General features: G+C 43.4%; 1 protein-coding gene across 9 annotated transcripts in view; it reads right to left on the bottom strand.

The window, feature by feature from the left end:
- FSIP1 (fibrous sheath interacting protein 1) overlaps nucleotides 1-27,287 on the bottom strand; it is a 123,440-nt gene that overhangs the window by 91,853 nt on the left and 4,300 nt on the right. For all 9 annotated transcript variants that reach the window (XM_048484247.1, XM_048484244.1, XM_048484240.1 and 6 more), the window contains 4 exons: nucleotides 22,932-23,030; nucleotides 21,709-21,821; nucleotides 21,241-21,351; nucleotides 16,314-16,478 (listed from right to left, as the gene is read on the bottom strand). In XM_048484247.1, the coding sequence (XP_048340204.1) occupies nucleotides 16,314-16,478; nucleotides 21,241-21,351; nucleotides 21,709-21,821; nucleotides 22,932-23,030 (488 nt within the window). The remainder of the gene's footprint in view (nucleotides 1-16,313; nucleotides 16,479-21,240; nucleotides 21,352-21,708; nucleotides 21,822-22,931; nucleotides 23,031-27,287) is intronic.

Below are 27,287 nucleotides of genomic sequence, written 5' to 3'. Positions count from 1 at the left end.
GCTGTGCCTCTTTTGCAAAGTTATCCCATTTTCCCTCACTGGAAAATTAGCCTTCGGTGGCAAGCTGCAGCACTGACTGCCCTGCTACCTCCAAGAGGGCTTTCTGGCAGCATGGGAAGCAAAAAATGCAACAACAAAACAAAAGCCCCCACTGCTGGAAAGCTCTGCATAGGGCTTACAACAAAGGGTAGCATAAGTCCAAGGGATGGAGCACTGCTTTTCCAGCCCTAAATCCTGGGTGGGAGCCAACTAATGTCAGTTCTACTTTTGGGAATGTCCACCTGCCCCATGTTGGCCTCCGATTAGGAAGCTAGTACAGCCCTGCTGTGCCCCAGGGAGGGCAAACATTCTGGTGCAAGGCCGCGCCACTCCCAGAAGCCCTTTGGGGGCCTGTTGTTGGATGGGGCTGTCCATTTTGTTCCTGGGAAACTGTCCCAAGCCAATGCATCTGTTCACACTGAAATTGTTATGTATGGATATCACAGAAATCTGTTGGATGATTCCAATGACCTAATTAGCAATCAGAGATTCACTGTTTCTGTTGTATGCCCCTGCCATTTTTGGTTTGTTTGTTTTACCTTTATGTTTCCACTATAAAATCCCAGCACGACTGAATGTATTCAGTGCCTTCCTAAAAAGAAGGGTCCAACGTTCACCTGCCCAGGGCTGTCTGTCCTTTGAGAGAAACATTTAAATGTATAATATGATACAATACATAGACCTTCAGTGAAATATCCATTTAAATGTACGTTTGTTTCCTGGTTATGCACTTGGTGGCTGCAGAGCCAGTGCTGACCCAGCCTTTAAAAATAGATAAATTTTAAACTTTAAAAAATAGATAAATAAATCATAAACAGCATCTTGGCTAGTTCCACCCTATGATTCTTTGCCACTCAAAATGCAGAGATGGGATATCATTCTAGTAATACTTGGCAACTTTGCAGGAATGCCACCCTAAAACAATTAAATAAATTAAGTGCCTCATTGACACCTTATACTACGAACTGGAATTATGAAGGCTTCTAAATAGCTTTTTAATAGTACTGAGGTGACATCAGTTATGTACAGACCTGTTTTGTTTACATTACTACAGTGCTAGCCATATGAATAAGCAAATAACAGAACCCCGGGAAGCAACATTCAGGGCAAAGAACTTGGCTTAACTGCCCTCCAGTGAAATCTGAAATAATGGAATTTGAAGATATTATGCAATAACATACGCTGGATGCTTTAGTTTTGTTAGTCTTGGGAAAAATTGCTCCCTACCTCAAAAAATCCTGGAATACAGTCAGCAATATTTTCTATTGTAAGCCACTCTGTTAGTTAAGAGATAAGGTTCAAACTATTTCTTTTGCAAGCACAGCTTTTAAAGCCAAGTATCAGGTTTCTGTCATGCACCAAGATAAATAAATCGCTGTTAGACTGCTATGCCTACTCTCATACTACAGCATATATATGCATTCTTCAACTTTGTTATGGATCTGCCTGTACTAAGACATGAAATTGGAGTTGGCTCACAATAGTGAAATACTCTGGGATGGTATAAGAGGAAGCGATGTTAATAATAAGGACAGGCAAATTTCAAAATACATTTTTATTTCGACGAACCTCCGATTATTTTTTTCCAATGGCCTCCACAAATGTTTCAGTGCTCTGGAATGTGTGGTCAGTTGACAAACACTGATTTTCTGTTACATTATTCAGTAATGAATGAAGAAACTGTTCCACAGATGGCAATATTCGGTAATTAGTTGCTGCCTCCACAGACATCAAAAAGCACAGAAATAAAAAAGAGGACCATCACGAACTACATGTATTTTTCAGAGGGTCAACTAGTGTGTAAATTTCTGAAAAACAGTAACAGTCAAATTACACGGATATACTTAATAAATGAAAATCACTGTTTCATTTACTCCTCTACTTGCACTGCTGGCAGACAGAGATTTTATGCTTGGTCCAAACCTCACAACCTGCCTTGGTGCTCACATAACACCTTTAGGTAGTTCTACTACTGAAAGTGTTAATGTGGGAGGGCCTGGCAATGTTTTCTACTGCTGCTGAGGTAAGGAGAAGAGCCTGAGGGATAACAACTTTTTGTGGAAGAAGAGGTTTGCACATGCATTGAAAGCACCTGGATCAAAGGAAGCAACTAAGAGTAGTTAGCTATTATCAACTCACTCCTTGGATATCTCCTGCCTTCATAAAAGGGGAACTAACATGACAGCTGATCCCTAATTTCACACCAATACCAGCTCAGTGACATCCTGCCCAGTTCAGGAAACGGAACTGCCTTGGCAAGCTCAAAAGGATTGGGATTTAATTGAGCTTTCGATTTTCAATCCCTCACCCGAATCTGGTCAACTAAAAGAGCAGTTAACGAACACAATGTAAATAGAATAAATAAAATTAAGGGACAGACATCAATGTAACGATTTAATTAAATTGGCATAAGAAGAAAGAAGTGCTTTTAGAGTAGAGGAGGTTTTGATTAGAACAGTTTCCAAGTTAAAAACAACACAAATGGAAAAACATTCTGGATCCAGCTGGACAGACTGAAAGAGAGATGAACATAAACTTTCCTGTAACAGCCAAACTGAATTCCTCCCATACAGATTTATTAAAGCCACTTGTTAAGCATTGAAGAGCCACATCCAGAAATCTTATATTCTTCAAAAACAGTAACAAGTGGTAGGACCAATCCTTTCTCTAAGCTCTTGATAATTACATTTTTACACATGATTCAATATCATTGTGTGACACTGCTTTGAAATTATTATTAAGCACAGCCCTTGGCAGACAAGGCTGAATATCTGGAGCACAAAACACATGGGCAAATAGCTGAAATTAGTTTTGACCATGTAGAAATAAAAACAGATGATTTAAAAACTATAATTATTTCAAATTATTAACATTTTAGGGAGTTAGCAATTATGAATTAATTTGGATGAAAGTCAACTGGAACATCATCTGTAGCTACTAGTGTGGCCCAACTGTGTTTGCATCATATATAGTTTCATCTTAGGGAGGGGCCAGTCAACCCAGAATTACTATTGCTTGGAGAAAAACTGGGTGCCCATAGTATTGGACGCCAACTTCACCAAACTTGGGGATTCTTCCGAGGAGTATCACCAGCATCTGTGCTGCAAATTTGGTGACTCCACCTTAAAAAACAGTACCCTCCAAGCCCTGCAAATATCTCCCATTGAATGCAATTGGAGTAAACAGTTACCCAGGCTCCCATACTCCCACTTTTTCCAATGAAGGAAAAACAACCTTTTTTTTCCACAGAAGAAAAGCAAAGAAGCATCTCTGTGAGCAGCCACAGGTCAATGACTTCCACTCCAAGAACCAACATAAACCTAATAGAATTATACCAGGACCCAATGCAGCAGAACAACAAACCAACTGAAGTCGTCATGCCCTTCCGTTGGCTCCAGAAATGTAGCCAAGTTCTCATGAGCCATTTGGATCATGGGAATGCTACAGCCAGCATTGCCATGTCAGATGAGAGCAACTTCGTATAGCCCTTCAAGGTTTTCAGGGCATCTACAGTCTGAGAGATAGTAACTACTCTTCTGGGTTGATCTGGCTCTTTTCCATACCACCTTGGTCTTACAGAAAAATGCTGTGAGAGCTCCCTTCTGCTGTACCAAACCCTCAAGCATAGTGTAGGTGGAGTTCTAGCAAGTGCTGATGCTAATGAATAGGTGATGCTCCAGCATGCCTGCCAGCATCTGCTGCTCATGAAGCATATGGGTGACCTTCATGCAGCATAAGACATGACCAGGAAATGCCAGCATTTCTGGAGGAAGTGCTAGAAGGTATGAGGCTCAGTGTCCTGCCTGGGATTCTCCCAAACCTAAGGGATCCTTAACCAAAGGTGGAGAAGGTGGGTTGCAAACTAACTGCATTTCAGGCCAGATGCTGTTGCTGCTACCCTAATGTTTACGCTGCCATCAATCATCATGAAGCCCATGGTGATATCCCTATCTACTCAGCCTGCTATTTGTCTGTCAATGGTGGCAGAGATTTTGACCAATATGTGCCGTATTGAGAATCTCAGCATGGAGGCAGAGTCGTGTGATAGCCAGTATATTGGCCCTCACCATGCCTAGTGTTGGTCTTCCCACCCTCACCTGGAATATCATTGGGTTGCTACCAACATGCTGTCAATGAGGGGCACACATGATGCACCTGAACACAGGTCCAAATGTTGGACATGAAGTGTATAGTTCTCCTATGAGTGTGGGAGAGCTGGACAACTATCCCTTGAAGTCCTGTACAATGAGGGTCTCATGCTTCTGCTCATCATGGTGTGAGAAGGAGACATGTACCAGGGATAGGTATCTTTGAGGAATCTGCAAAACCCAACGTCTTCTACAGTTCCAAAGAATCACCCATTTCACCAATGAGACAAGTGACCCTCCCCTCTGTTACATGCCTCCCACTTTTTGCTGTTGCCCTAACCACACATCTCTGTCAGAAATGTTTGCCGTCCCTTGCTACTTTGAGGAGCTCAAGGCAGACACACAGTGTCTGGAAAAATAGCTGAAGCGGAAGGGATTGAGATGGCAGCACCTTGGGATTATTCATGTGACACTTCTGCCATCTGCTCCTATTTCCCTCAGAAGGCCTGCTGGGCTCTGCAGGAACCAAAGAAGAGATGGTGAACACAACCCTTTCTCTAGCTCTTCCAGCATCATCTTAATTCTTAGGGTGACCTCCAGAGCCGCAACACTCTCCTTCAAAATCTTCCCCCAAAAGACAGCTCAGAAAGCTTATACTCTCACTGCTGGAAAGGTTAATCAACAATTGGAGTAGAGGCAGTCTGAGAAGCAGACTCTTGCCCAGTGCCAGCACTTGCAGGCAGCAGTATTGCAGCAGCTGCCTCAATGAAGAATGCCTCCACTGCACCACTCCAGTGGGCTAGGGGGGCAAAATGGTGCCCAGGGCAAAATGGCGCCTGCCCCCGCCCCCGTGCCCCCCATGGCACCCCGCCCCCTGCACCCACCCCCAATTACCTTAGTTCCTCTCTCCTGCAGCCTGGTGGGAACTACACAGGAGACCTTGCTGAACAACAGGTTTGCAGCTCCACAACCCTGGGTGCAGAAATGCTCCAATAAACCCGTGGTGAGACTAGCTGGCACTCCAGATGTTATGGACTACGAACATGGGCCCCTGCCAGCATGGCCAATTGGCCCATGCTGGCGGGGAGCTGATGAGTAACAGTCCATAGCTATCTAATTATAAGAACCGCCACCACTGCAATAAACCCAGGTAGCAAGTAGGCCCTGCTCTTGTTGCTAGGCCCACAGGCATAGTGCATGGGAAGCTGCAGCCCTGGGTGCCACTGCCCCTCTCTGCACCAGCACCTGGCAGTGAGAAGGGCCTTCTCCAGTTGCTGAACTGGTGGTAGGAGAACAGTAGCAGAACAGAAAGCAAACACCTTTTATAATTTTCTAGGCACAAGGAGTCTCCTCTGTTAACCCTTCTGAGCCAGAAAGAAAGAAGTCGCCCAAGTAGCATCTCAAAAGAAGACAGGACACCTCTGCCCCTTATTATGGGGTGGGGGTTAAGCTCCACCCCCATACAGTTCCAATAGGAAAAAAATGTGCTACCTTTTTTAGTGTCTATACTAGACAAAGTGAATGGGAGGCAGGCTTCTCTGCAGCAGGGGTGGGGAAGCATTAAGTCAGTCACTTAGGATGCCAGAAATCTATGGGCTGGCCCTGGGATTTGTGCATTCCATCTTGTGTTAGGAAGATGTTTGATCAACTTCTTTAAATTTAAGAAAAACTATTCTAAAGTCTGATATATTGACAGGTACAAAGCCCATCCATGTCAGACCAGAGAGACCATGAGGTAGTATTTTGAAAAATGGTATGCTTTTAAAAGAAAAATGGTTGCTTTTAGTAAGAGAGATTAAACAGTTTTGCTTGTGTGTGAAGACAGACATACAAAAAGCATCTAGGCAATCAGTTGTCTTAACCAGTTTTGTATTTATCAAAGCTAAAACAGGTAAACACAACAATAGACCCAAATACAGATAAAACAGGTGAAGAATGTCAGAAAACAACCCTGTTTGTTTAATGAGGATCTATATTTTCCCACAGAACTTGCCTCTTAGGTCTATAGTTCAAATGTTATGACAAATCAGTGAACAGAGGAATGTTAGTAACTCAAACCAATTCTTTCTCCATTTCTTTGGAATGTATGTACTGGCCCTTATTCACAAGATAGGATTGCTCTCAGATACTTGATAACTGCTTGCCAGGAAGCAAGTACTGGAACAACAGAGTGTTTCATAAATTGTCCAGTAACAATAGATACATTCAATCAACGTTAGAAATATAACTGTCCAAATGCCTGCTTCAGCTTCCCTTCTACCATTTCCCTCTCTTTAGTCTTTTGTATCTGAGAAGTTCCATGCTCAGAGCACTGTTAACAGAAAACAGCATCTAGGCACTGAGCAAGATGGGGGTGGGGGTGTTACATAAAGTATAAAGGACATGGATAGCCAGATATAATATACAACAGGGCTCCTGTATCTTAAAAATCTGTGTCGGATAGAGAACTCTGGCATATTTTTTCCCGACTACATGACAAGCTATACTTTCTGAAATTCCCTTTTCCCTATACAGCTACTGGAAAAAAATTAAGTGTTATTACCACCTTTATATCTTGCCTATCTTACAACATGGAGATTTTTACAGAATTCTGTCAATTTCTGAGCCACAACACAGAAAAGGGGGACTGTAGTTCGCCACCATAGTGTGACCTAGCATGGAACTTCTTCTCACAACCAACTCATTTTGCTTTTCTACTTACAAACATCAGAAGTATTTATCACATGCGCTCCAGAGGTAGCTATTTTTGTCAATGAATATGATTACCTTATATACTCACGTATAAATCTGCTTTTTCAGCACATTTTTTGTGCTGAAAAAGCCCCCCTCGACTTATACATGAGTGTAAGGGTGGTGAGTGAAAAAAGGCTGGGAGCTGAGGGTGTTTTTCTGCACCTGCTGCTTGCTACGTGGACAAAAAGGCAGCTCCCAGGTAAGTCTTGGGCTGTTGCTTCGCTGCACTACAGGTGGCCAGTAGCTTCACTCACAGTGAATATTCAGTGAATAGGTGTGAATATTAAATATTACATTTATATGTTACAGAATTTCTGTTCAGGCCAGGAAGCTCCATGAATGCTAGGGAGCCATACTCATTGGGAAATCCACACCATTGGAGCCCATGGTGGCAGGAATCCCCCCCCCCCATACACAGGGTGCCCTGGGGTGCAGCCACCTTTCTCGGCCCCCACCCAGTGTTTTTGGAAAGCAGGTGGGACTTCTGACCAGCTGAGCTTGCAGACCTGCAAAAAAGACTTGCTTTGGGGCAGCGGCTGCCATCACCACGCAAGCATCTTCACTGTGTAATGGTAAGTTATCCGTGTTGAAGGAGAACCTGTAGGGACTTTTTAAAAGGGGGATCTTGTTGAGCATCTTCGCTATGAAACTCTGAAGAGATACTGTCTGTGAGAGTTATATATTCCACTTCAGAACTTTTAAAGTTATTGTTGATACCATACTGCTTTTCTTTGAAATAAATATTCAAAAACTTTTTAAATTGGTATCTATTTTTATTTTTGAAATTTACCAGTAGCTGCTGCATTTCCCACCCTAGTCTTATACTTGAGTCAATAAGTTTTCCCAGTTTTTTTGTGGAAAATTAGGTGCCTCAACTTATATTTGGGTTGACATAGGCTGCATAAGTCGCAGCAAACTTACAGTGACCCCATTGGGTTTTCAAAGCAAGATACCATTTGCTGCCTGCCTCTGTGTTGAAACCCTGGACCTCCTTGGTGGTCATCTAAATATTAATCAGGGCCAGCCCTGGTCAGCTTCCTAGATCTGTCAAGATCAACCCAACTACTCCACCAGAAAAATGAGTTTTTACTTGCTATTTACTGAAAACTGCAATGTCGCTCACTCTGCAACCTGAATAACGGTTTAAATACATCTAACTGCACACAGTGTTATGAGAATATCTGTCAAAATTGCATCACACTGATGTTGTCACAAATTCCTCTTCATCTTATTCCGACATTCCAAACCTCCTTTGAACCACTTTCCCTTAATTAGCCTTTTAAACCAATGTCTCCTCTTTTCTTCAAAAAGAAGGCATTTTCCCATAAAACTGAACTGGCTCAAAGCCCAGGATGGATAATAATCAGTCCTGGACAAATGACAGCTTTGGGAGCCACAGACTCTGCTCTGAGAGCACAGCACATATTCCAAGGATTAGAATAATATGAAGAAATTTCCTTTGATTATCATGCTGTTTTTCTGCCAAAGGAGGACAGTGTGTGAAAGTCAAGCACCCCAGAGGTTTGCATTAACCTTTTGTCCATGGTATACTGCCTGCTTCCATGTCCTTCTCGGATATTTTATCTTTTGGCCAAACGATAAAGGAGTCAAATGCTTGTCAGTCTTTTATGATTGCAGAGATAAGTGTGAATAAGGCACTGTCTACATTTCTTGTTCTACATAAACATGATTATTTAGGTCCCTTTACACAGTTGCTTAAATCAATTCTTCAACAAGTTCTATGGAAAGCAAATCCTCTGCATGTAACTGCAGTCTTCTGCATGCTGCTCTTACTCCTAATTTTGTTTGTGGTCAGTCAGCAAGCTTAAAGATGGGCTTTGTGCACCACGTTACGCACCTCCAATGCAAATGGGTACAAACTGTCCAACATATACACTCAGGGGGTTTTTCTGTTCTGCACAGGCGCAAACACCCTGGCACAGATGTTCATTGCTGTAACATCACCAAAGACTGCAGCAGAAGCAAAAAGCTGACCCCTATTTTGTTTGTGCTGGCACACCCCAGCGTAAAATTAAGAACAATGCTGGTGATAGGGACTTAAATACAATATTTGGTTTATAAGTATTAAAGGGGCGGGGAGGGGGGGAGTATGGGTTTATTTCCCTAGAAATAAAAAAAAGAGTAATTATATATGTAGGGAAGGACAGGACACTAATGGGATGAGATGTATGATTTACAGGAGAGCAACTTTTGCTGACAAAGTTGTTTCACATAGGAAAAAGCTCAAGTTTAAATGAGCATCTTCTGATTCACGCCTAGTAGCCTGCCCATTATCATTTAGGAAATATTGCTATTGCTTTGTGTAGCCCCCCCACCCACCCACCCACCCTCCAATAGTGGGGGAAAGTGGTGAGGAGGAGGATGATTTTGGATTTATACCCCTCCTTTCTCTCACGTAAGGAGATTCAAGGCAGCTTACAAACTCCTTTCGATTCGATTTCGATTTCGAATACCTTTAATGGCATATAAATTGTTTATACAAACTCCTTTCCTTTCCTCTCGCCAAAACAGAACCCTTGTGAGACAGGTGAGTCTGAAAGAGTTCTGAACAAACTGTGACTAGCCCAAGGTTACCCAGCAGGAATCTTCATCAGATAAAAGTCCACTGCTCATGTGGAGGAGATGGGAATCAAACCAGATTCTCCAGATTAGAGTCCACCTGTTCTTAACCTCTACACCACACTGGCTCTCAGATCTCAAATGCTAAGCAGGGTCAGTTCTTGGATGGAAGAGCACCAAGGAAACCACATCTGCTTCTCACTTGTCTTGGAAGTCCCTTATTGGGGTTGTCATACGTTGGTTTTGACCTGATGGCTCTTACACATGTCACAGGGAGGAGGGAAGAGAAGAAGAAAACAGGAGGGATGATAGGGAGTATGGATTCTCATGGTGCATAACAGGGGGTGTGGAACCAAGGAAACCCCCTCCAGTACCAGCAGCTGACAATCCCCAAACTCCTCACTGTGACCCAGCCAAAGCACCTTTGTCTTCGATGGATTAAGTTTTAACCTGCTCTGCTTCAACCAACCAGCAACCACCTCCAAACAATGCTGTAGAGCCACAGGGACTGATCTCACCCTCCCCTCCATCAACAGAATGAGCTGGGTGTCATCAGCATATTGGTGACAAACCAGCCCAAAGCTCCACACCAACTGAGCAAGGGGTTGCATGAAGATGTTAAACAAGAGTGGGGATAACAAGGTTCCCTGAAGCACACTGCAATGAAGCGGGCACCTTTGAGAGGCCTGGTCCCCACACTACACCTGCTGACCCCTGTCCTGGAGAAACGAGGCAGTCCACTGAAGGACTGTGCCTCGCACCCTGGAAGCAGCCAGGCAGTGGGTCAAAAGGCCGTGATCGACCACATCAAATGCTGTAGTAAGGTCTAACAATACTAGCAGCGCCGATCCGCCTTGGTCAAGCTGTGTAACTGTAAATGTGCTGGTGGAGTCTGCAGTTTCTTAGCCTACCGAAACCCTCTCCCTTAGTCTGAGCCTGAGTCACCCTCTGCAATAGGCAATGGGGTCAGTCAAGAACAATGTGTGTCCTGCATTGTGCTGAATAGGAGGAAATATGTTCTTACTGGAGCACATAAAAAGGGTATGGGTAGGTGCTTATGCTTCTCTTCCAACTTAATGTACATTTCAAGGTCAGCTTCACCCTGGGTTAGCACAACGGCTATTATAATTGTGCATATTCAAACCCCTGAAGAATTAATAGGCTTTAACTTGTGTTGAGTCCTCAGTGTATAATACCCCTCTTGTTTCTTAAAACACTTTCATGTCAGATATGTCCCTCTTACCTTGTTTAACCTGGCATTCAAGACCAGTTCCGTAATTTAATACTCTTAGACTTTAGTAAATATATATTAATATAGCTAATTGTTAACCTTGACATATGTTTCGGTTCATACCCTTTTTTGCCACTAAGATTTTTTATTTTTAGACTATTGTGTTAATACAATGGTGTGGGTTTCTGGTCATGTCAGAACTAATGGCAATGAACTAGCTGGCAGGATAGAAGCTCATTAAGGATGCAGAGATTTGGTAAGATATGTGAGAAGATTGGGGCATCACTGAACACTTTTTCTGATCAATACTTCAATCATAGTCCTATGTGTTCCTAGAGAATCAGACAGAAAGTTGACCTGGAATTGCTAAAAACTGAATACCAAGTCAATATTCACCAGCAGCTGCTGCACAGGAAGGCCTCATTAACGTCAAATATATGTTGCTTACATGTCTCTATTTTTCCACTGCTTTTTAAATTTTCTTACACACCTCGGTACCTTGATGTAAAAAAAAACAGTTTCAAGTTTCATCATGGGGTTTTTTTGCTTTCTGTCTTGCAAAGGACTCCTGTGCTTGGGTAAGTGCTAGGGGTAGATTTGAACTACCACTGGCTCTTATATTTTCAGAGGGGGAACAGTCATTACTTGCTTCTATATCTTGGTAGTTTTTGGTGTGATCTGCAATTTGCTTTACAACCAGCATGGTCTAATGTTACAGGTCTGTGTAACATCAATGTTCCTCCTTAAGACTGCTACAAACAAATTGAAGACTGCAGGGTTTTTCCATTTTCCTCCATACTTTTTTACAAGTTTTGCTTTTTACTGAACAGGTAGTCCAAAGTTATCTAAAATATAAGTGTCACATGTTTGGACGGGGCACAATTTCAGTCTTTGCCATAGATGCTATTTTTTGTAGATATGCCCCTGCAGTCATCTCCCCCCACTGTTCCTGATTTAACCTGCGGGCTCACCAGCCAAGGCAGCCACCCCCCACCCATGGCCATACTGACAAAGTCACATTTATGTCATATCTGACCCGTGTAACAAACCCTGCTGTAGGGTTTTTAAGGCAAGAAACGTCCAGAGATGGCTTGCCATTGCCTGCCTCTGTGTCACAACCCTGGTAATTTTGGGGGGGTCTCCCATCTAAAATACTTGCCAGGGTGGAGGCTTAGTGTGTGCAAGGTCACCCACCAATCTTTCATGGCAGAGTGGGGATCCAAGCCTGGATTTCTGAGATCCTAGTCTGACATCTAAACCACTACACCATACTAGATCTCACTTTAGTTCTGAATACCCTGACCTTAAACTGTAGAAATTGGACCGGGTGCTATATGGGGGAGGGGGGGTTCTATAGTAAGAGGGGAAAATTAGTGATAATCATGTCTACTGTACCCCCTTTTCAAATGCTCTTCCACCAGTAGAAAATGAGGTTTGGATCGACCCTACCATAAATAGGTAAAGTAGGCTTCTGGACTGGATCAGAACTTCCAGAGTGTTTCTTAGTACAAAACGATCAGAATCACAAGATAAGAACACAAAGGAAATAAAATAGTGCCGCCTATTGGAAGGAGGAGCTGCTTATATAATCATTACAATAATGACTGGTCTAAGTCCTTAAGAAGGGTAAATATTGTTTTGCAAGGTTTTGCCTTTTCAAAAATGGAACTGTTATACCAGGGCTCAGTAGGACCTTCCTTGTTGGGCAACCTGCAGAAATGTGTTAACAATCACTGTTTCCTGCTCCTTTTTTTCCTTAGCAATATATGTTAAGGCCAATCTGTCGATTCTCCGCCTGAATACAATTTGAAAACACTCTTAGAATCCTGTAAGAATGTAAATACAGGGTAGATATGACGGTAGGCGGGGGCCATGTGAGAGAAGGGGGGTGAGATGTGGTAATGCTTGTCCACCTTCTGACCTCCGACCTATCCCAAGGAATGTGGGCTGTGAGGCTCAGGGATACCCTGCTTTGTCCTTGGTGTTGATCAATGCCAGGTCCATCAATAATAAGTCCGCGACGATCCGGGACTTTCTCGGGGTCCAGCAGATGGACCTGGCCTGTATCACCGAAACCTGGGTGAGTGATAGTGAGACGGTCGCCTTGGGCAAAGTCTCGCCCTGGGTTTCACGTGTGTCCACCAATCTCGAACTTAGGGACGGGGGGAGACATGGCAATGTTCATCTGGAATTCAATCCCCTTCAGGGCTGTCCCTGTCCCAAGGATCACTGGTATGGAGTGTGCTGGTCTAGAGTGGTTGTCTCAGGTGAGGTTTATTTTTTATTTATTTATTTATTTTTCAAATTTATATCCCGCCCAACCCCCGAAGGTTGGCTGTCTTCCTGGTGTACCAGCTGCCTAGCGCACCAGGAGACAGCCTGTCACAGTTGCTGGGGGCGGTGGCTGACTGGGCGTTGTGATTCCCTAGACTTATTGTCTTGGGTGATTTCAACGTCCATGTCGACGATGCCTCTTGTTCAGCGACTGTGGACCTGGTGTCATCCATGGCGACGCTGGGCCTCTCCTTGTTAAATTCTGGCACCACTCATGAGGCTGGCCACACCTTGGATCTGGTCTTTGGGTCAGGAGTGGATATGGTCGTATCCTCTGTTAGCAGAGTGCCATGGTCCGACCATTTTGCCTTGAAGGTCCGGGTGGATGCGCCACAACAACCCCGTCTAGGCGACTGTCTAATTTATGTCCACCCACGGAGACTTATGGAGCCCATTGGTCTCCTGAATGCTCTGCGGTACCCCCTGGGTAGGTCGAGGACTGGAATTCCAGGCTCTCCAATGCCATCGAGGTGATTGCTCCCCGGCGTCCTCTATGGCCCCGTCTGGGGCGGGCTCCCTGGTATACCGCGGAGCTGCGCCAAATGAAGCGGGAGCTTAGACAACTAAACCAAGGATGGAGGAAGTCTTGAAACGGAGCTCTGTGAACAACCTATAGGACGTTTATGAAAGCCTATGAGTTGGCGATGAATGGGGAGAAGAGAGAGCACTTCTCGTCCTCTCTTGCATCTGCTAGCTCCCGCCTGACACAACTGTATCAGATTGTTCGGTCCCTCACTTCATTGACAGAGGGTTCCACAAATTCTCAATTTGCTATTGGCTGTGAGGCATTTATGAGCTTTTTCGCAGATAAAGTCGCGTCACTCCGCCGGGACCTTCCGGCCACCTTTGATAGAGTTAGGGAGCTCGAGGCCCCGTCACCATCTTCAGGTCCTTGTATGGACCGGTTTTCCCTGCTCACTGAATCCAATGTCGACAGAGTCGTAGCTGCTGTTAGACCTACTACCTGTCCTCTGCATCTGTGCCCCTCCTGGCTGATAAAAGCAAGGAGTGTTTCCGGGTGGGTTGAAGGAGGCAGTGGTCTGCCCACTCTTGAAAAGACCATCCTTAGATCCCGGTGATCTGGCCAATTACCGCCCCATCTCGAATCTTTCGCTTCTGGGGAAGGTAATTGAGAGAGTGGTATTGGAGCAGCTTCAGGGCTTCTTGGAGGACACATCGGCACTCGATCCCTTCCAGTTCGGCTTCCATGCCAGGCATGGGACAGAGACTGTCCTTGTTGCTATCACAGATACTCTCCGCATGCAGCTGGACCAAGGCGGATCGGCGCTGCTAGTATTGCTTGATCTTACTGCAGCGTTTGATGTGGTCGACCATGACCTTTTGACCCACTGCCTGGCTGCTTCCGGGGTGCGGGGAACTGTCCTTCAGTGGATTGCCTCGTTTCTCCAAGTTAGGGATCAGCAGGTGTGGTGTGGGGACCAAGCCTCCCAAAGGCAACCACTTCAGTGTGGGGTGCCACAGGGGGTCTTGTTATCCCCGCTCTTATTTAATATCTACATGCGACCCCTTGCTCAGTTGGTGCGGAGCTTTGGGCTGGGTTGTCACCAATATGCTTATGACACCCAGCTCATTCTGTTGGGGGGGGCGGCGGCTTCTGCCCCTGTGGCTCTACAGCATTGTTTGGAATCGGTTACTGGTTGGTTGAGGCAGAACAGGTTAAAACTCAATCCATCGAAGACGGAGATCCTTTGGCTGGGCTGTGGAGAGAGGCCTAGGGATTTTCAGCTGCTGGTTTTGGAAGGGGTCACGTTGGCCCCGACCTCCCTGGCCTGTAGCCTGGGGGCCCGCCTGGATTCCTCCCTTTATATGGAGGGCCAAGTGGCCCATGTTACCCAAGTAGCTTTTCTTCATCTTCGCCAGGCCCGGCGGCTGGCACCCTACCTCTCCCAGGCTGATCTGGCCACTGTGATCCATGCGACGGTCACCTCGAGATTGGACTACTGTAACTTGCTCTATGCGGGCCTTCCCTTGAGACTGACCCGGAAGTTGAAGCTGGTCCAGAATGCAGCGGCTCAGCTTCTTACGGGGGGTACTTATCCAGATCATATTACCCTCATGCTTCGCCGTTTGCACTGGCTTCCGATGGAATTCTGGATCGTCTTCAAGGTGCTGGTATTAACCTTCAAGGCCCTTCGTGGCTCAGGGCCCTCATACCTGCGGGACCATCTTACCCCATATGTCCCAAATAGGCCACTGCGTTCTGCAACGGCGGAGTTGCTGGAAGTCCCCGGCCCTTCAATGATGCGGCTGGCCTCTACCCGGGCCAGGGCCTTTACAGCCCTGGCCCCTGCCTGGTGGAACACTCTTCCTCCATCTGTCCGGGCCCTGCGGGACCTTGGCAAGTTCCGCAGGGCCTGTAAGACCGAGCTGTTCCACTGGGCTTTTGGTGAGGCTGGCCGTGGATTGGCTGCCCCCTTGTGAGGCCCTGCCGTGGTTTTGTCATCTCTGGCAGTGCCCCCGCTGGTTTAATCTTTGGGCGCTGTCAGCCCCTCCCAGCCTTAAGGCCGGCCTTAAGACCGGGTGCCACCAATTTGGGTAGTCTGTTATTACTGGAATTGATGCTACATATTGAACTTTAAATGTTTTTAGATGTTTTAAGTAATGTATTGGTTTTTATTGTATTGTGAACCGCCTAGAGCCCTTTGGAGATGAGGCGGTCTACAAAATCTAATAAATAAATAAAACATGTGGCTCTCTCTTTTTGTTGTCTGGGGACCCAGAAAGTTTAAAAGAAAAACAGATTTGTGAAATACTTTATTTTGAAAGTCATATGATCCCAATTCCCTAGATAAAACCTCTAAATATACTTTTTTTATTAGAATGTCTTAAAATTAAATCTTATTTCCCTGCCTAGAATTACATGTTTTCTTGTGTTCATGCTATTGGCAACCATAACTTTTAAAGACCCATAGAAAGAACTGAAGCAAATTTCTAGATGGCAGAAGACATACTGATTACTAATCTTAAAAGTGTGCATGGGATAGTGACTTCATTTTTTAAAGATTTTGAATTTTCATAGGAACCAGCTAAGGATGCAAAAATGATAACCGTCGCACAGTTCCCAGGTTTCCCACCATCTTCAGCAACATTTCTCCTTTCTTGCCTCACAGGGAATTCACAGCCATGTTCACTATGGAACAAAAGCTCTACTCTGACTCTATCTATTAATAAACCTCTGTGCTCGAAATGAAAAGAGTGTGGTTAAATTCCACTTCTTTTTAAAAAATGTATCTGCTTCTAGACAGGAGATTCCAAACATTCCAAGGTATACTCCAAGTTTACCGTACCTGATAAATCTGTTTGGGGACTTTAGAAAGAGAGCTTTGAATAGCAGGAAAATCTCCATCTGTGATTATTATTTTGAGTTTAGCCTCAAGTTCGGTGAGATAATGATATTCCATTGGTTCAGGAGTGTATCCTTCGCCTGGTACTAACCATCCAGTTGCTTCTCCCTGCAAAAAGAGACAATTGATTAATCTGTACACCCAAATGACAGAAAGTCAACTGCATATATTCTTCATGAGAGATTAAAAAAACTTCGCGAGGCAAATAGATACACAATCTGATCAAAACTATATGCATATTTAAAATATCACTTCAACAAACAAAGCCTCATTTAAAAAATATAAAATGCTTATAAATAATTGCTTGAAGGGGAAAGGAAAAATATAAAATTATCTTCTGGAACAATTGAGTGAAATCTCAAATTTGCTACAAAAACTTTCAAAGTAAAATATGTTATAAGGCAATTTCTTCAGACAAGTTCAATACTTACATAATCTCTTTCATACTTTCATATGGCCTTACTGATTTTAATCAGTCTGTGGAAATGAAATTTGTCACATACTTCTGCTGCCAGTACATTTCCAACTGATGAACTATCCTTTTCCAGCTGCACTGTAAATGCTATTAGACTGATGAAAAATGTGAGAGACTTCTGTGGCTAAGAACGTGTCCATACTGAGCTTTTAAAACTGTTTAATCGTATTTTCTAAAAGTATGGAAAACAGCAGGTAAGGGATGCCGCTTCCATTGGGAAGCACTTCAGTGTCCTTCAGGAAGGCAATACTTGCCTTGCCATTCATACATACATAAGGAAATCTATATCATGTGTGAAAATTATTCAGAGCTACCATTCTAAAGCAGGTATAAAGAATCCCACTACTAATTAAGTCCCTAACTTTCCTTGATAGCGAACAAGTAACTACTCACAAGGCAGACTGTCTGTTTTGGAATCTTGGTCCTCTGAAGACACTCCCTTGGATTTTACAAGACTGGCGATTGGGGAAGGGAATGGCTCACAAAGTTAATCCAAACCAACTGAGATGGACTTATTCTAGACAGCTTGACTGGGGTAATCGTCAAAAATAAAACAGTACTGGCAAACCATCATTCAAATGAGTCCACTGAACAGATCTTTCCCCTTTCTGAACCCAGTTCTTAAATATAAACAAACTTGTTTCAGAAGGAATGGGGGTGATCTCAGGAACCGAGTGAAATGCAGTTCAGAATGCTGCATGGTCATCTTCCAAAATTACTCATACACATACTTTTGCACAATTTTGTCTCATTTATGGAAGAGTTTAAGGAAGAGAGCATGAGTGGGATTTCTGCCAATTTCCCTCATGAAGTCCTCCATGCTGCATCCAACTCTGTTTCAGAGATCTCCTAACATTCTGGAGCAGATTTTTGGGTGGATTTGATGGAAAGAAAGAAGGGAGAAAAAGACCTGTTCCGTTTTCCTGTTAAATCAATTCATGGTTTATTGAATATTTGTATAAAATTATCCCCACAATAATTCAAAATAATAGGGAAGGGGGAAAATATCCTATTGTTAGGAACAGACTACACTGAATAGAAGTTTATGATTAAAAAATTCGCCAAACTTTCGAAATTCCTGCATTTGCAGTAATTATGTAATTACTGAAAGTTAAGCAACAGGTTTCCTTGCTCATACTTAAACTTTTTAAGCACCTCTCAAGAAATAAGAAGTTAATTATTGAACAGTAAGTAAAGTAAAACCTTTGTTTTCAGCACTCATGGGAAATCAGGATTGCTGACTGTGACAGACAGCACAGGAGATGTGAGTTTAATAAGTGCAGGTCTGTCTAAAGCAGAGTGTGTTTACATTGCGGGCCCTGGGCTAGGCTGAGAAACCCGGCCGGCAAGCATGGCATCCGCTGAACAGGCGCCCGTGCTGCCAAGCCGTCTCCTCCGCCAGGGCCTGGCAAGCAAGGGGCCCGCAAGGATATCTCCCCGTGAAGCAAAGCAACTTGATGTCCAGAGAGAAGCAGGGCTATCTCCCCGTGAAGCAAAATTTAAGTATGCTTTTGAATCTTGGATCTGTTGAGTGAAGAGCTACCTGCCTTAACTGTGCTTTAAAATCTAACAACTCTGAGGAGAGTAGTTCAGACAATGTGTGTGTGACTGATTCTAACGATATCAACCTATGAGCTGTGTGAAAGCAATAACATACACAGACTGAGAGAACTGGTGGTAGGGTTTATTTAGGGACCAAGCTAAAAAGCCATACTTCTAGTAAGGGAAGAATTCCTGGGTACCAGTTAGTCTGGTATATTGGGTTTTTTCTTTGTTTTTCCTCAAAAGAGAATGATTTATGTTTAAGTTTGGGTTTCTAACTGAGAGGACTGTGTGAGGGTTCTGAGTATATGTACCTAACCCTGTTAGGACCCTGTGTGTGAACAATCCATTAGCCAGCAACATCTTGTGCAACTGTACCATCTAAGAAACATCTGAATAACGTCTAAGCTAACTGAGAACTGAACAAACCTATTTTGTGTGCTTTATAAAGGGGTCTGTCTAGAAAGTTTTAAAATAACAGGCATCCTTCACCTTCTGGAGAGCATACCAGGGCTGAGGGAAAGTGTTTCTGTTCATAAACACTACCATTATCAAAAGCACATCAGTCCCTGAAGGGGAAAAGGTGGGGAAAATTTGAAAAGACAGGTCTGTGAGTGGTTCCTACGTGAAGAAGTTAGGAACATGAGGACCAACTAATCACACCAACTAATCAAATGTGCTGGATACTCAAGCTTACTGCTCTGTCCCACCCCCTACACAGGCATCCAGACCCCGCTCCATTTGGAACACTAAGGCAACATTGTCCTATGGCAGTGATAGCGAACCTTTTCGAGACCGAGTGCCCAAACTGCAACCCAAAACCCACTTATTTATCGCAAAGTGTCAACACGGCAATTTAACCTGAATACAGAGGTTTTAGTTTAGAAAAAACAGTTGGCTCCAAGGCATGCGTTACTCGGGAGTAAGCTTGGTGGTAGTCAGTGGCTTTGCTTTGAAACAACCGTACAACTCTTCCAATGGGTGAATCACGACCCTAGGAGTGTTTACTCAGAAGCAAGTCCCATTGCCAGCAACCGGGCTTACTCCCAGGTAAAGGATCGTGCTTTTGTTCTTCGCATAAAAATCAGTGGGGTTTAACAGAGCTTAACAGTGTTACCGACAATGCTTCCTCCAAACAAGGTCTTATGTTTAATGCTAATAATCAAGCCCAGCAGCCCAGGCCAGCCTAGATGTGTGTGTGGGGGACTCTGTTTGTGCATGCCCACAGAGAGGGCTCTGAGTGCCACCTCTGGCACCTGTGCCATAGGTTCGCCACTACTGTCCTATGGCAGCATAGGTCCTGCCACACATACCCAAGGACTTCTGGTTTGGGCCAGTACACCGCTAAAAAAACAAAATAGAGCTTTACTGAGAAATGTTTAGAAAGCTGTTAAAACTAGCAGAATTACATCTTGTTATGGTCTGGATACACAAAAACAATCAAAACTATCTCTCTACAAATACCCAGAAGTCCTATTCAGCATTGTTGTTCCTGAGGCATTTAAGTTGTGAGGCACAAGCAAAATTCTCTTTCTGGCAACAAAAAGGAGGCGAGGGAGGAATAGGAAAGGGTAGGGATAATTGCTGTTACACTGATGAGTCTTTGTGCAACATGCTGGCCATAGTCTAGTGACCCTAACTGACCAATCCAGAGGCTGCCCTGATCAAACCTGCCAGGCTTGAACTGACTCCTTCTGTCCAGAATATTCTCACCTGAAGCTAATCTTCCCAATTAAGTGCTACCCTGGGAAAACGATCTTAAAAGACAAGCAACAACTGACAAACACCTTGCACCCATGAAACACCTCACTAGCAAGAGCTGGAAAGTTCTCCTAAGATGGATACTTTCTTGACAGTCCCATGCCCAACAGGACCATCCCACCCAACCCCTCAAGCCATCCTACACAGCAGGCAGACAAGTAAACCAGCTGCCTGAATGCTCTGCAGTAAAACTGACTCCTAATAGTTCAAGACAAGCTGAGAGGGAAGGACGCACCTATCAGCTAGTGGACAGAAGTGGCAACATGCTAACCAGCCAGTTGGAAAGACTGATTTGGGATGCTAGCATGCCAGAGGATGCAAAGGTATGGCAGCTGAGAAGGACAAGCTTGCTCTCTGGGTGATGCTGGATAACTGAGTGTTGTGGATAATCAAGTGCTGAACAGCAAAGCTTTTACTTCAAAATTCTTTGTGGGTCAGCTCTTACTAATCCATAGAAAAAGCTCCAAGTAATATATCTGGAGGGAGGGTATGACAGACATATTTCCAAGATTTTTGTTAGAATAAATAGTTTTGATAAAGAAAATTAATTTTTCTTTGTAATTATTTTTGTAGCTCCAAATCAGATTTTAAAACATTGACTTTTAAAAGGATAATATAAATCAGTATAAGAGGCAGCTGGAAATATTCATGCACAAAAACCTGCACAGACCCAAGATCTGACTCTATGGTCGTTTCCCCACTTACCTCGACCACCCTTTGCTGCGCGCTACTCTCAGCACGTGTCATTTCTGGCGTGCTCCCGGGCTTCAGCGCGGGGTCATCAAAAGGCGCCGTTTTGAGGACCGCCAGGAATGACGCGCGCTGAGGGGGTGCGAGAGCGGCAGCGTTGGGGCGGCTGCGTTGTCGCTGCCCCTGTAGTGGGGAGTGCCGTGGGACCCCGCTCTACTTGGGGAGAGTAGCGCACAGCAGACGGTAAGTGGGGAAACGAACTATGTATCAGCTGAAATTCTTACCCCAGCAAGATAAGCAAAAGAGGATTCACTGTACTGATCTTCTCTTTAAAAAGCAAATACACAAATTTATACTCTGAACATCACAGGTGCATATCAACGTAGATTAATATTTTTGTACCTCAAGAACTTGCACTTCCCTGCTCTCATCTTCAGTATCTTTCATTAATTCTGATAACCTCTTCTTCTCTTCCTCCATCATAACCACATGGTTCCCAAACTCCTTGACCAACTGAACAAAGAAAGCAGTTTGTTAAATGGAAGGCTTTGGAGACTGATTCTAGAAACACCGAGCTATTTCTTAAGTATTCAAAACAGACTGATAGCAAAGCAAAACAGAACAAATTATAACAGATGACAGACTTTGGGTCCAATCCACATTAGCGGGGAAACAGCTTTTGGGAGTAGTAGAGGACAGTAATGGCGTGTTTGCCTACCCTGCCTAAGTAAGTGGCATCCACACCGGCAGAGAGAGCAAAGAAGCCAGCGCGCGGACGCCACATAGCTCTGTGGCACTCAAACCCAGAAGTGCACACTGCCCACTTGACAAAGACTTCCTGTCCTTTGAGGCAGACTTTTAAATACATACCTCTATGTTCTTTTTAATAAAATTGTGAGGTTTTTTTGAACTTGTTTCAGTTTTCTGATGCATATTTTCTGTTTTCTTCATTGAGCTTCTTGATCTCTCTGCATTTAAATAACCTGCAGCACAAACAAAACAAAACAGTGCCAAAGTACAACTGTAGGTTTTAAACAGAGAAACAGCTTTAATTTATCCATATGCTAAAAGAATAAGCCATGAATTTATCATCAGCTTTTGATACCCTCAATCATGGTATCCTTCTGGACTGCCTTTGCTGGGTGGGATTAGGAGGTGGTTCTGTTCCTACTTGGAGGATAGGTTTTAGAAAGTGATGCTGAGGGACTGCTGCTCAGGGTAAGGGAGGGACAATCTTGATCGCTTCAGAAAGCCTGGTTACCCAGCTCCCTATCAGCCCCCCGAGAGAGTTGCTGGCAGGTGGTGACTCCCACAGGATATTCTGGAACCAAAGCGGGTCAATAAGACTCCATGGGCGGGTCCAAATCTGCCTGTCACCTAAGCAGGGGAGTGCAGTCATTTCAATGGTTTGAGATTCACATACCTGAAGAATCACCTAACACTTATTAACCCACCCAACCACTATGGTTATATTCAGAGGCCCTGCTTCTGGTACCCTTGCCTTGTGAGATTAGGTGGGTGGCAACTGGGGAAAAGGCCTTCTCAGTCATGTCAGTAAAGCTCTGGAACTCTCTACCTGAAGGGAGATTTACCTATCGTCTTGTGCTACCATCTTCCTCCAGCTGGGGAAGACTGGGGACAGCAAAAAGTGAATGGGGGGAGGGGTACAGAACTAGGTAGGCATTTGTAACACTACAAAGATGTGAGCAATTTCCTCAAAATCTCCTCTGGGCTTACGGCAGGGACAGAGTACCTGCAGAGTAGGTACATAGTCGAGAATTTCTTGCATTGTGTGGAAATTGGACTAGATGACATTTGAGATGCCTTCCAGCTTTATGTTTCTAAAAGTTTAGGGAATAATGCTGCCTTGCAGGCACTCCGGCAACTATTAAACACCTCAGACAGAAAATGCCTTACTTTAAGTAACTGTCACTTTCTCACTGAAAGATGGGTGAATTCCAAACTATATATACATTCACATAACCAGTGTTACAGCAGAAGTTGCTTGCTTTTTGAAAACAGAGATTACATTTTTAAAACAAAGTTTCTTAAACTGGATTTGGAGAACAAGAGCACATTACTACATCTTGTACCTTTCTTAACTGGATTTCCTCTGGACTCATAATTTTCTGAATTAATCTGTGTGTGAAATACACCAGTAAACATTTCATCTTCATCAACAGCAGCAGGCTCTGTTAATGAAACATTACATTACTGTAAAACATCTACACTTTGCAATTAAAAAATTAACATCCATGTATACCCAAAGTTATATGCCATTAAAGGTATTGTATTTGTATTTGTATACCCAAAGAAAATATATTCCATATAAATGAAACTGTGCACAATGCTGTAGTATGATGACTGGCCCAGGAATAAGCATAAGAGTAACTATAATCTCCCCTTCCTCCCTTGGATGCACATTTTAATGTGGTGAGAGGGTCTGTGTGTGTCAGTGAAGATTAGAGCAATACCAAAAGGAGTTTAGACTAAAGGTGTACATTATTTTTTTTTCAGATTTGGGTGAATGAGATGGTGGTAAAGGCCATGACGAGGATTATTATACAACCATCATCACATCTGCTAGCTTTTGCTTGGCGCAATTGTTTAGGATCATTAGATCACTGACAGCCCTTCCTGGGAGATCCTCAAATACTAGAAATGCAGCAATTAGCTGCAAGACATTTGCAAGCTTTTTAGCAGACAAAAATCTTATCACTTCACCAGGACCTCTTCACCGATGCTGATACAGTTAGTGAACTGGAGACTCCTTAGAGGTTTTCCTATCCCCGTATTGGCGAACCTACGGCACCCTTTTGAGGAGAGGCTGCAGCATTTGGGACTCTTTGGCGTGGAGAGGATGAATTGAATAATTGGTTATAATTGAATATAAAATTATGCATGGGGTAGAAAATGTTGAGAGAAATTTTTCTCTCTTTCACACAATACTAGAACCAATGGGCATACATTGAAAATGCCGGGGGGGGGGGGGAGAATTAGGACTAATAAAAGGAAACATTTCTTCACGCAATGCGTGATGGTGTTCGGAATATGATGCCACAAGAGGTGGTGATAGCCACTAACCTGGATAGCTTTAAAAGGGGCTTGGACAGATTTATGGAGAAGTCAATCTATGGCTCCCAATCTTGATCCTCCTTGATCTGAGATTGCAAATGCCTTAGCAGACCAGGTGCTCAGGAGCAGCAGCAGCAGCAGAAGGCCATTGCTTTCTCATCCTGCATGTGAGCTCCCAAAGGCATCTGGTGGGCCACTGCAAGTAGCAGAGTGCTGCACTCTTTTTTATGTTCTTATGACTATGAGAGGTAGTGTTGAACTTTCTAATGAATGTTTAGCAATTTCCCTTGCATTTTCCCTTTGAACTTCCTCTGTAGGAGAATATAATAAGTGACATTAAGAGAAGAATTAATCACAGTTGGGAATGTTTTTGGAACAAATGAGGGAAAAAACAGTGTGGAACTCCACAGAGGAAGCATTTTGTTTCCTGCCTGAAAAGCATTTTAAATGGTGTGTGCAAAAAGGGCCCCTGTGTGAAAATTCCAAAGGTGCCTACAGGCTTAAAAAGTTTGGAGATCCCTGGTGTAAAGTATTTGATGTAAAACTGTGGCATCAGCATTAGTTTTTCTTTATTGCAACTTAGAGGGGGTTTTTAAATTGCAACTTAGAAAGAGTATCAGCAGCAATGTACTTTAACATTTCACATGGTTATAGCATAGTATTCAGGTTAAATTGCTGTATTGGCACTTTGCGATAAATAAGTGGGTTTTGAGTTGCAGTTTGGGCACTCGGTCTCGAAAAGGATTGCCATCACTATCCTATCCTATGTTGGGCCAATTCAGCTGTCTCTTCCAGTCAGATGTCAACATGATTCTGGTGACTATAAAGCCTCCCACCCGCTCCTTAGATCAATGCCTGTCATGGCTGTATCAGAGACAAAAGGTAGCACAAGGGGAGAGGACTTCACCACATCACCTGTTGGTCTGTGGAGTTCCACAGGGAGCAATTCTGTCCCTGATATTCTTTAACAACTGTAACATCTCTTGCTCAGTTGGTCCAGAGTTTCAGGCTGGGTTGTCACCAATATGCTGATGACACTCAGCTATACCTGCTGATGGGTGGCCAGCCAGATGCCATCCTGGCTAGCTGTTTGGAGGCTGCTGTCATGACCCAGCCAGGCTTAGCTAGGGGACAATGAGGACTCCTCAGATGAGGAAATTGACAGTGGCATCACCACTTTTCTTCAGTCAGCAGCAGAGGCACCAGAGGAGGATGAGACAGTCCATGCAGGACCAGACTCACAGCCACAGCTATCATACTTTGATCACATTATGAGAAGACGAGACTCACTGGAAAAGTCAATAATGCTATAAAAAGTTGAAGATGCAAGAAAAAAGGAAGACCCAACCTCAGACGGATTGACTATGTAAGGGAAGCCACAGCCTTCTGTTTGTAAGACCTGAGTAAGGTTGTTAACAATAGGATGTTTTAGAGAACATTGATTCATAGGGTCGCCTTGAGTCAGAAGCAATTTGATGGCACATAACGCACACATAGAGCTAATTATTTAATTACATTTCATCCATTATTTTCAAGTTAAAAAATCTCTTGAGACAAAATAGGCTTGACAAGTTAAGATGCAGTATAACAGCCTTAGGCAAGGAAGACCTGGAAACTATTTAAACTATGCTGCTTTCTCCTGGACAGTGAATCAGAATACACATGAGACATTTGATCCATAAAGCAAAAATTACCTTTGCAAAGTAAAGGGAATAGGTGGGGTTTTATTTAACATTTGTTTTGTTAACACCTAAAATGTCAAGCTTTTTTATTTAAGAGAGACTCTAAAGGCATATTATATTATCATACACTGACATCTACTGGTAGTATTAGTCACCTCACATTAAAGTATCACCTATTTTCTCTTAAAAGTCAATGCCATGATTAGAACTTTTAGAAATACTGTCAAGACATATATTTTGGTGCTTAACAACAACAATGTTCTGTCTTTTGCTCCTGCATTCCTAAATGCTTTTCACACACACACACACACACACACACACCGTCACAAAGTTCATTTAGCTAGATAGAGGCATCTAGACCAGTGGTTCTCAACCTTCCTAATGCCGTGACCCCTTAATACAATTCTTCATGTTGTGGTGACCCCCCAACCCTAATATTTATCCATTTTACAGATGGAGAACACTCATGCAGAGTCTTAGGCTACCCCTGTGAAAGGGTCATTCGACCCCCAAAGGGGTCCCGACCCACAGGTTGAGAACCACTGATCTAGACTCTTAGGCTTGGCTCAGCTAAGACACAGTACAGTTTATCTTAAACTATAATTGGCTTGTGAAATCAGAACTCAGCTTGTAGACAAGTAAAGTGTATATGATCCTGGTTTGATGTAGCTTATTGATGTAACTTAACATCAATAGTGGAGTGGCCCTCATTTAAACAATCACATTAATGGCAGCTAGTTTAATTAAGTCAGTTTGGTGCAACATCCAAACCAAGCTAATAAAATAATGAACTCTGCACTCAGTAATACATGGTTTCTAGTCCAGCATCCTTTCTACATATAATGGATGGAAGATAATGAGTAAAAAAACCTATTTTAATGGATCACAAAACGGCACAAGTCTAAAATTTTACCAGATTACTTATCAATACTGTTGTCACTATCACAAGCCAATAGTTCTATCGTATGTTCCTGGCCCCAACCACATTCTGCACAGCAAATGCAAAACCAAGGACCTGCTTCCAACCAAATGTAGTCTCTCTTGAGGAGGAAGGCATCGACAACTTTTTTAAAAAAATGTACATTTATAGCTGCAAAGATAACTGCGTGAAATACCCACTGCTGTGAAGATAGTGGAGAACAGGTATATGCTTTAAAATATTCTTTTCAGAAGTCAAGAAACTGAACTGGTTAGTTATAAAAAAAATTTAGTCAATCTGCCAAAAGGGTGAGCAGGAAAATGAAAATGTATAAAGAAAACAGAGAACTGATAAATTATACATAAGATTTATCCATTTAAGCCTGTTATCCCCTGCATACTCCTTTGGTGATAAATTCCAGAATATGCAACAAGACTTACAGAGCCTGGAACACGCACAACAACCAGTTGAATCCGACCATGAAAGCCTTTGACAGGACACTTGGTCTGATTATTTCTTTATTTCTGTTTTTAATTATTCAGTACACAGTTTGCCTTCCCCCTTCAAGGAATGTTTTAAAAGTAGAATTGGGAAGAAATGCAGAATTGTTAAGGCTTCCTCGTACAATCCTCTTAGTCAGTGGCTGCTATGCTAACACAATTAAATGTACAGATTTCTAGTCATTTGACCCTATACTAATTGTGAGTCATGGCTTCAAGTTGCTGTCCTCACATACAACATTCAAAACTGTTAAAATGTTAGCTATTTACACA

This window comes from Sphaerodactylus townsendi, linkage group LG02, assembly GCF_021028975.2.
Source record: "Sphaerodactylus townsendi isolate TG3544 linkage group LG02, MPM_Stown_v2.3, whole genome shotgun sequence".
Classification (NCBI taxonomy): domain Eukaryota; kingdom Metazoa; phylum Chordata; class Lepidosauria; order Squamata; family Sphaerodactylidae; genus Sphaerodactylus; species Sphaerodactylus townsendi.
Note: the sequence above shows the minus strand (reverse complement) of the source record. Positions and strands in the feature narration are given on the sequence as shown.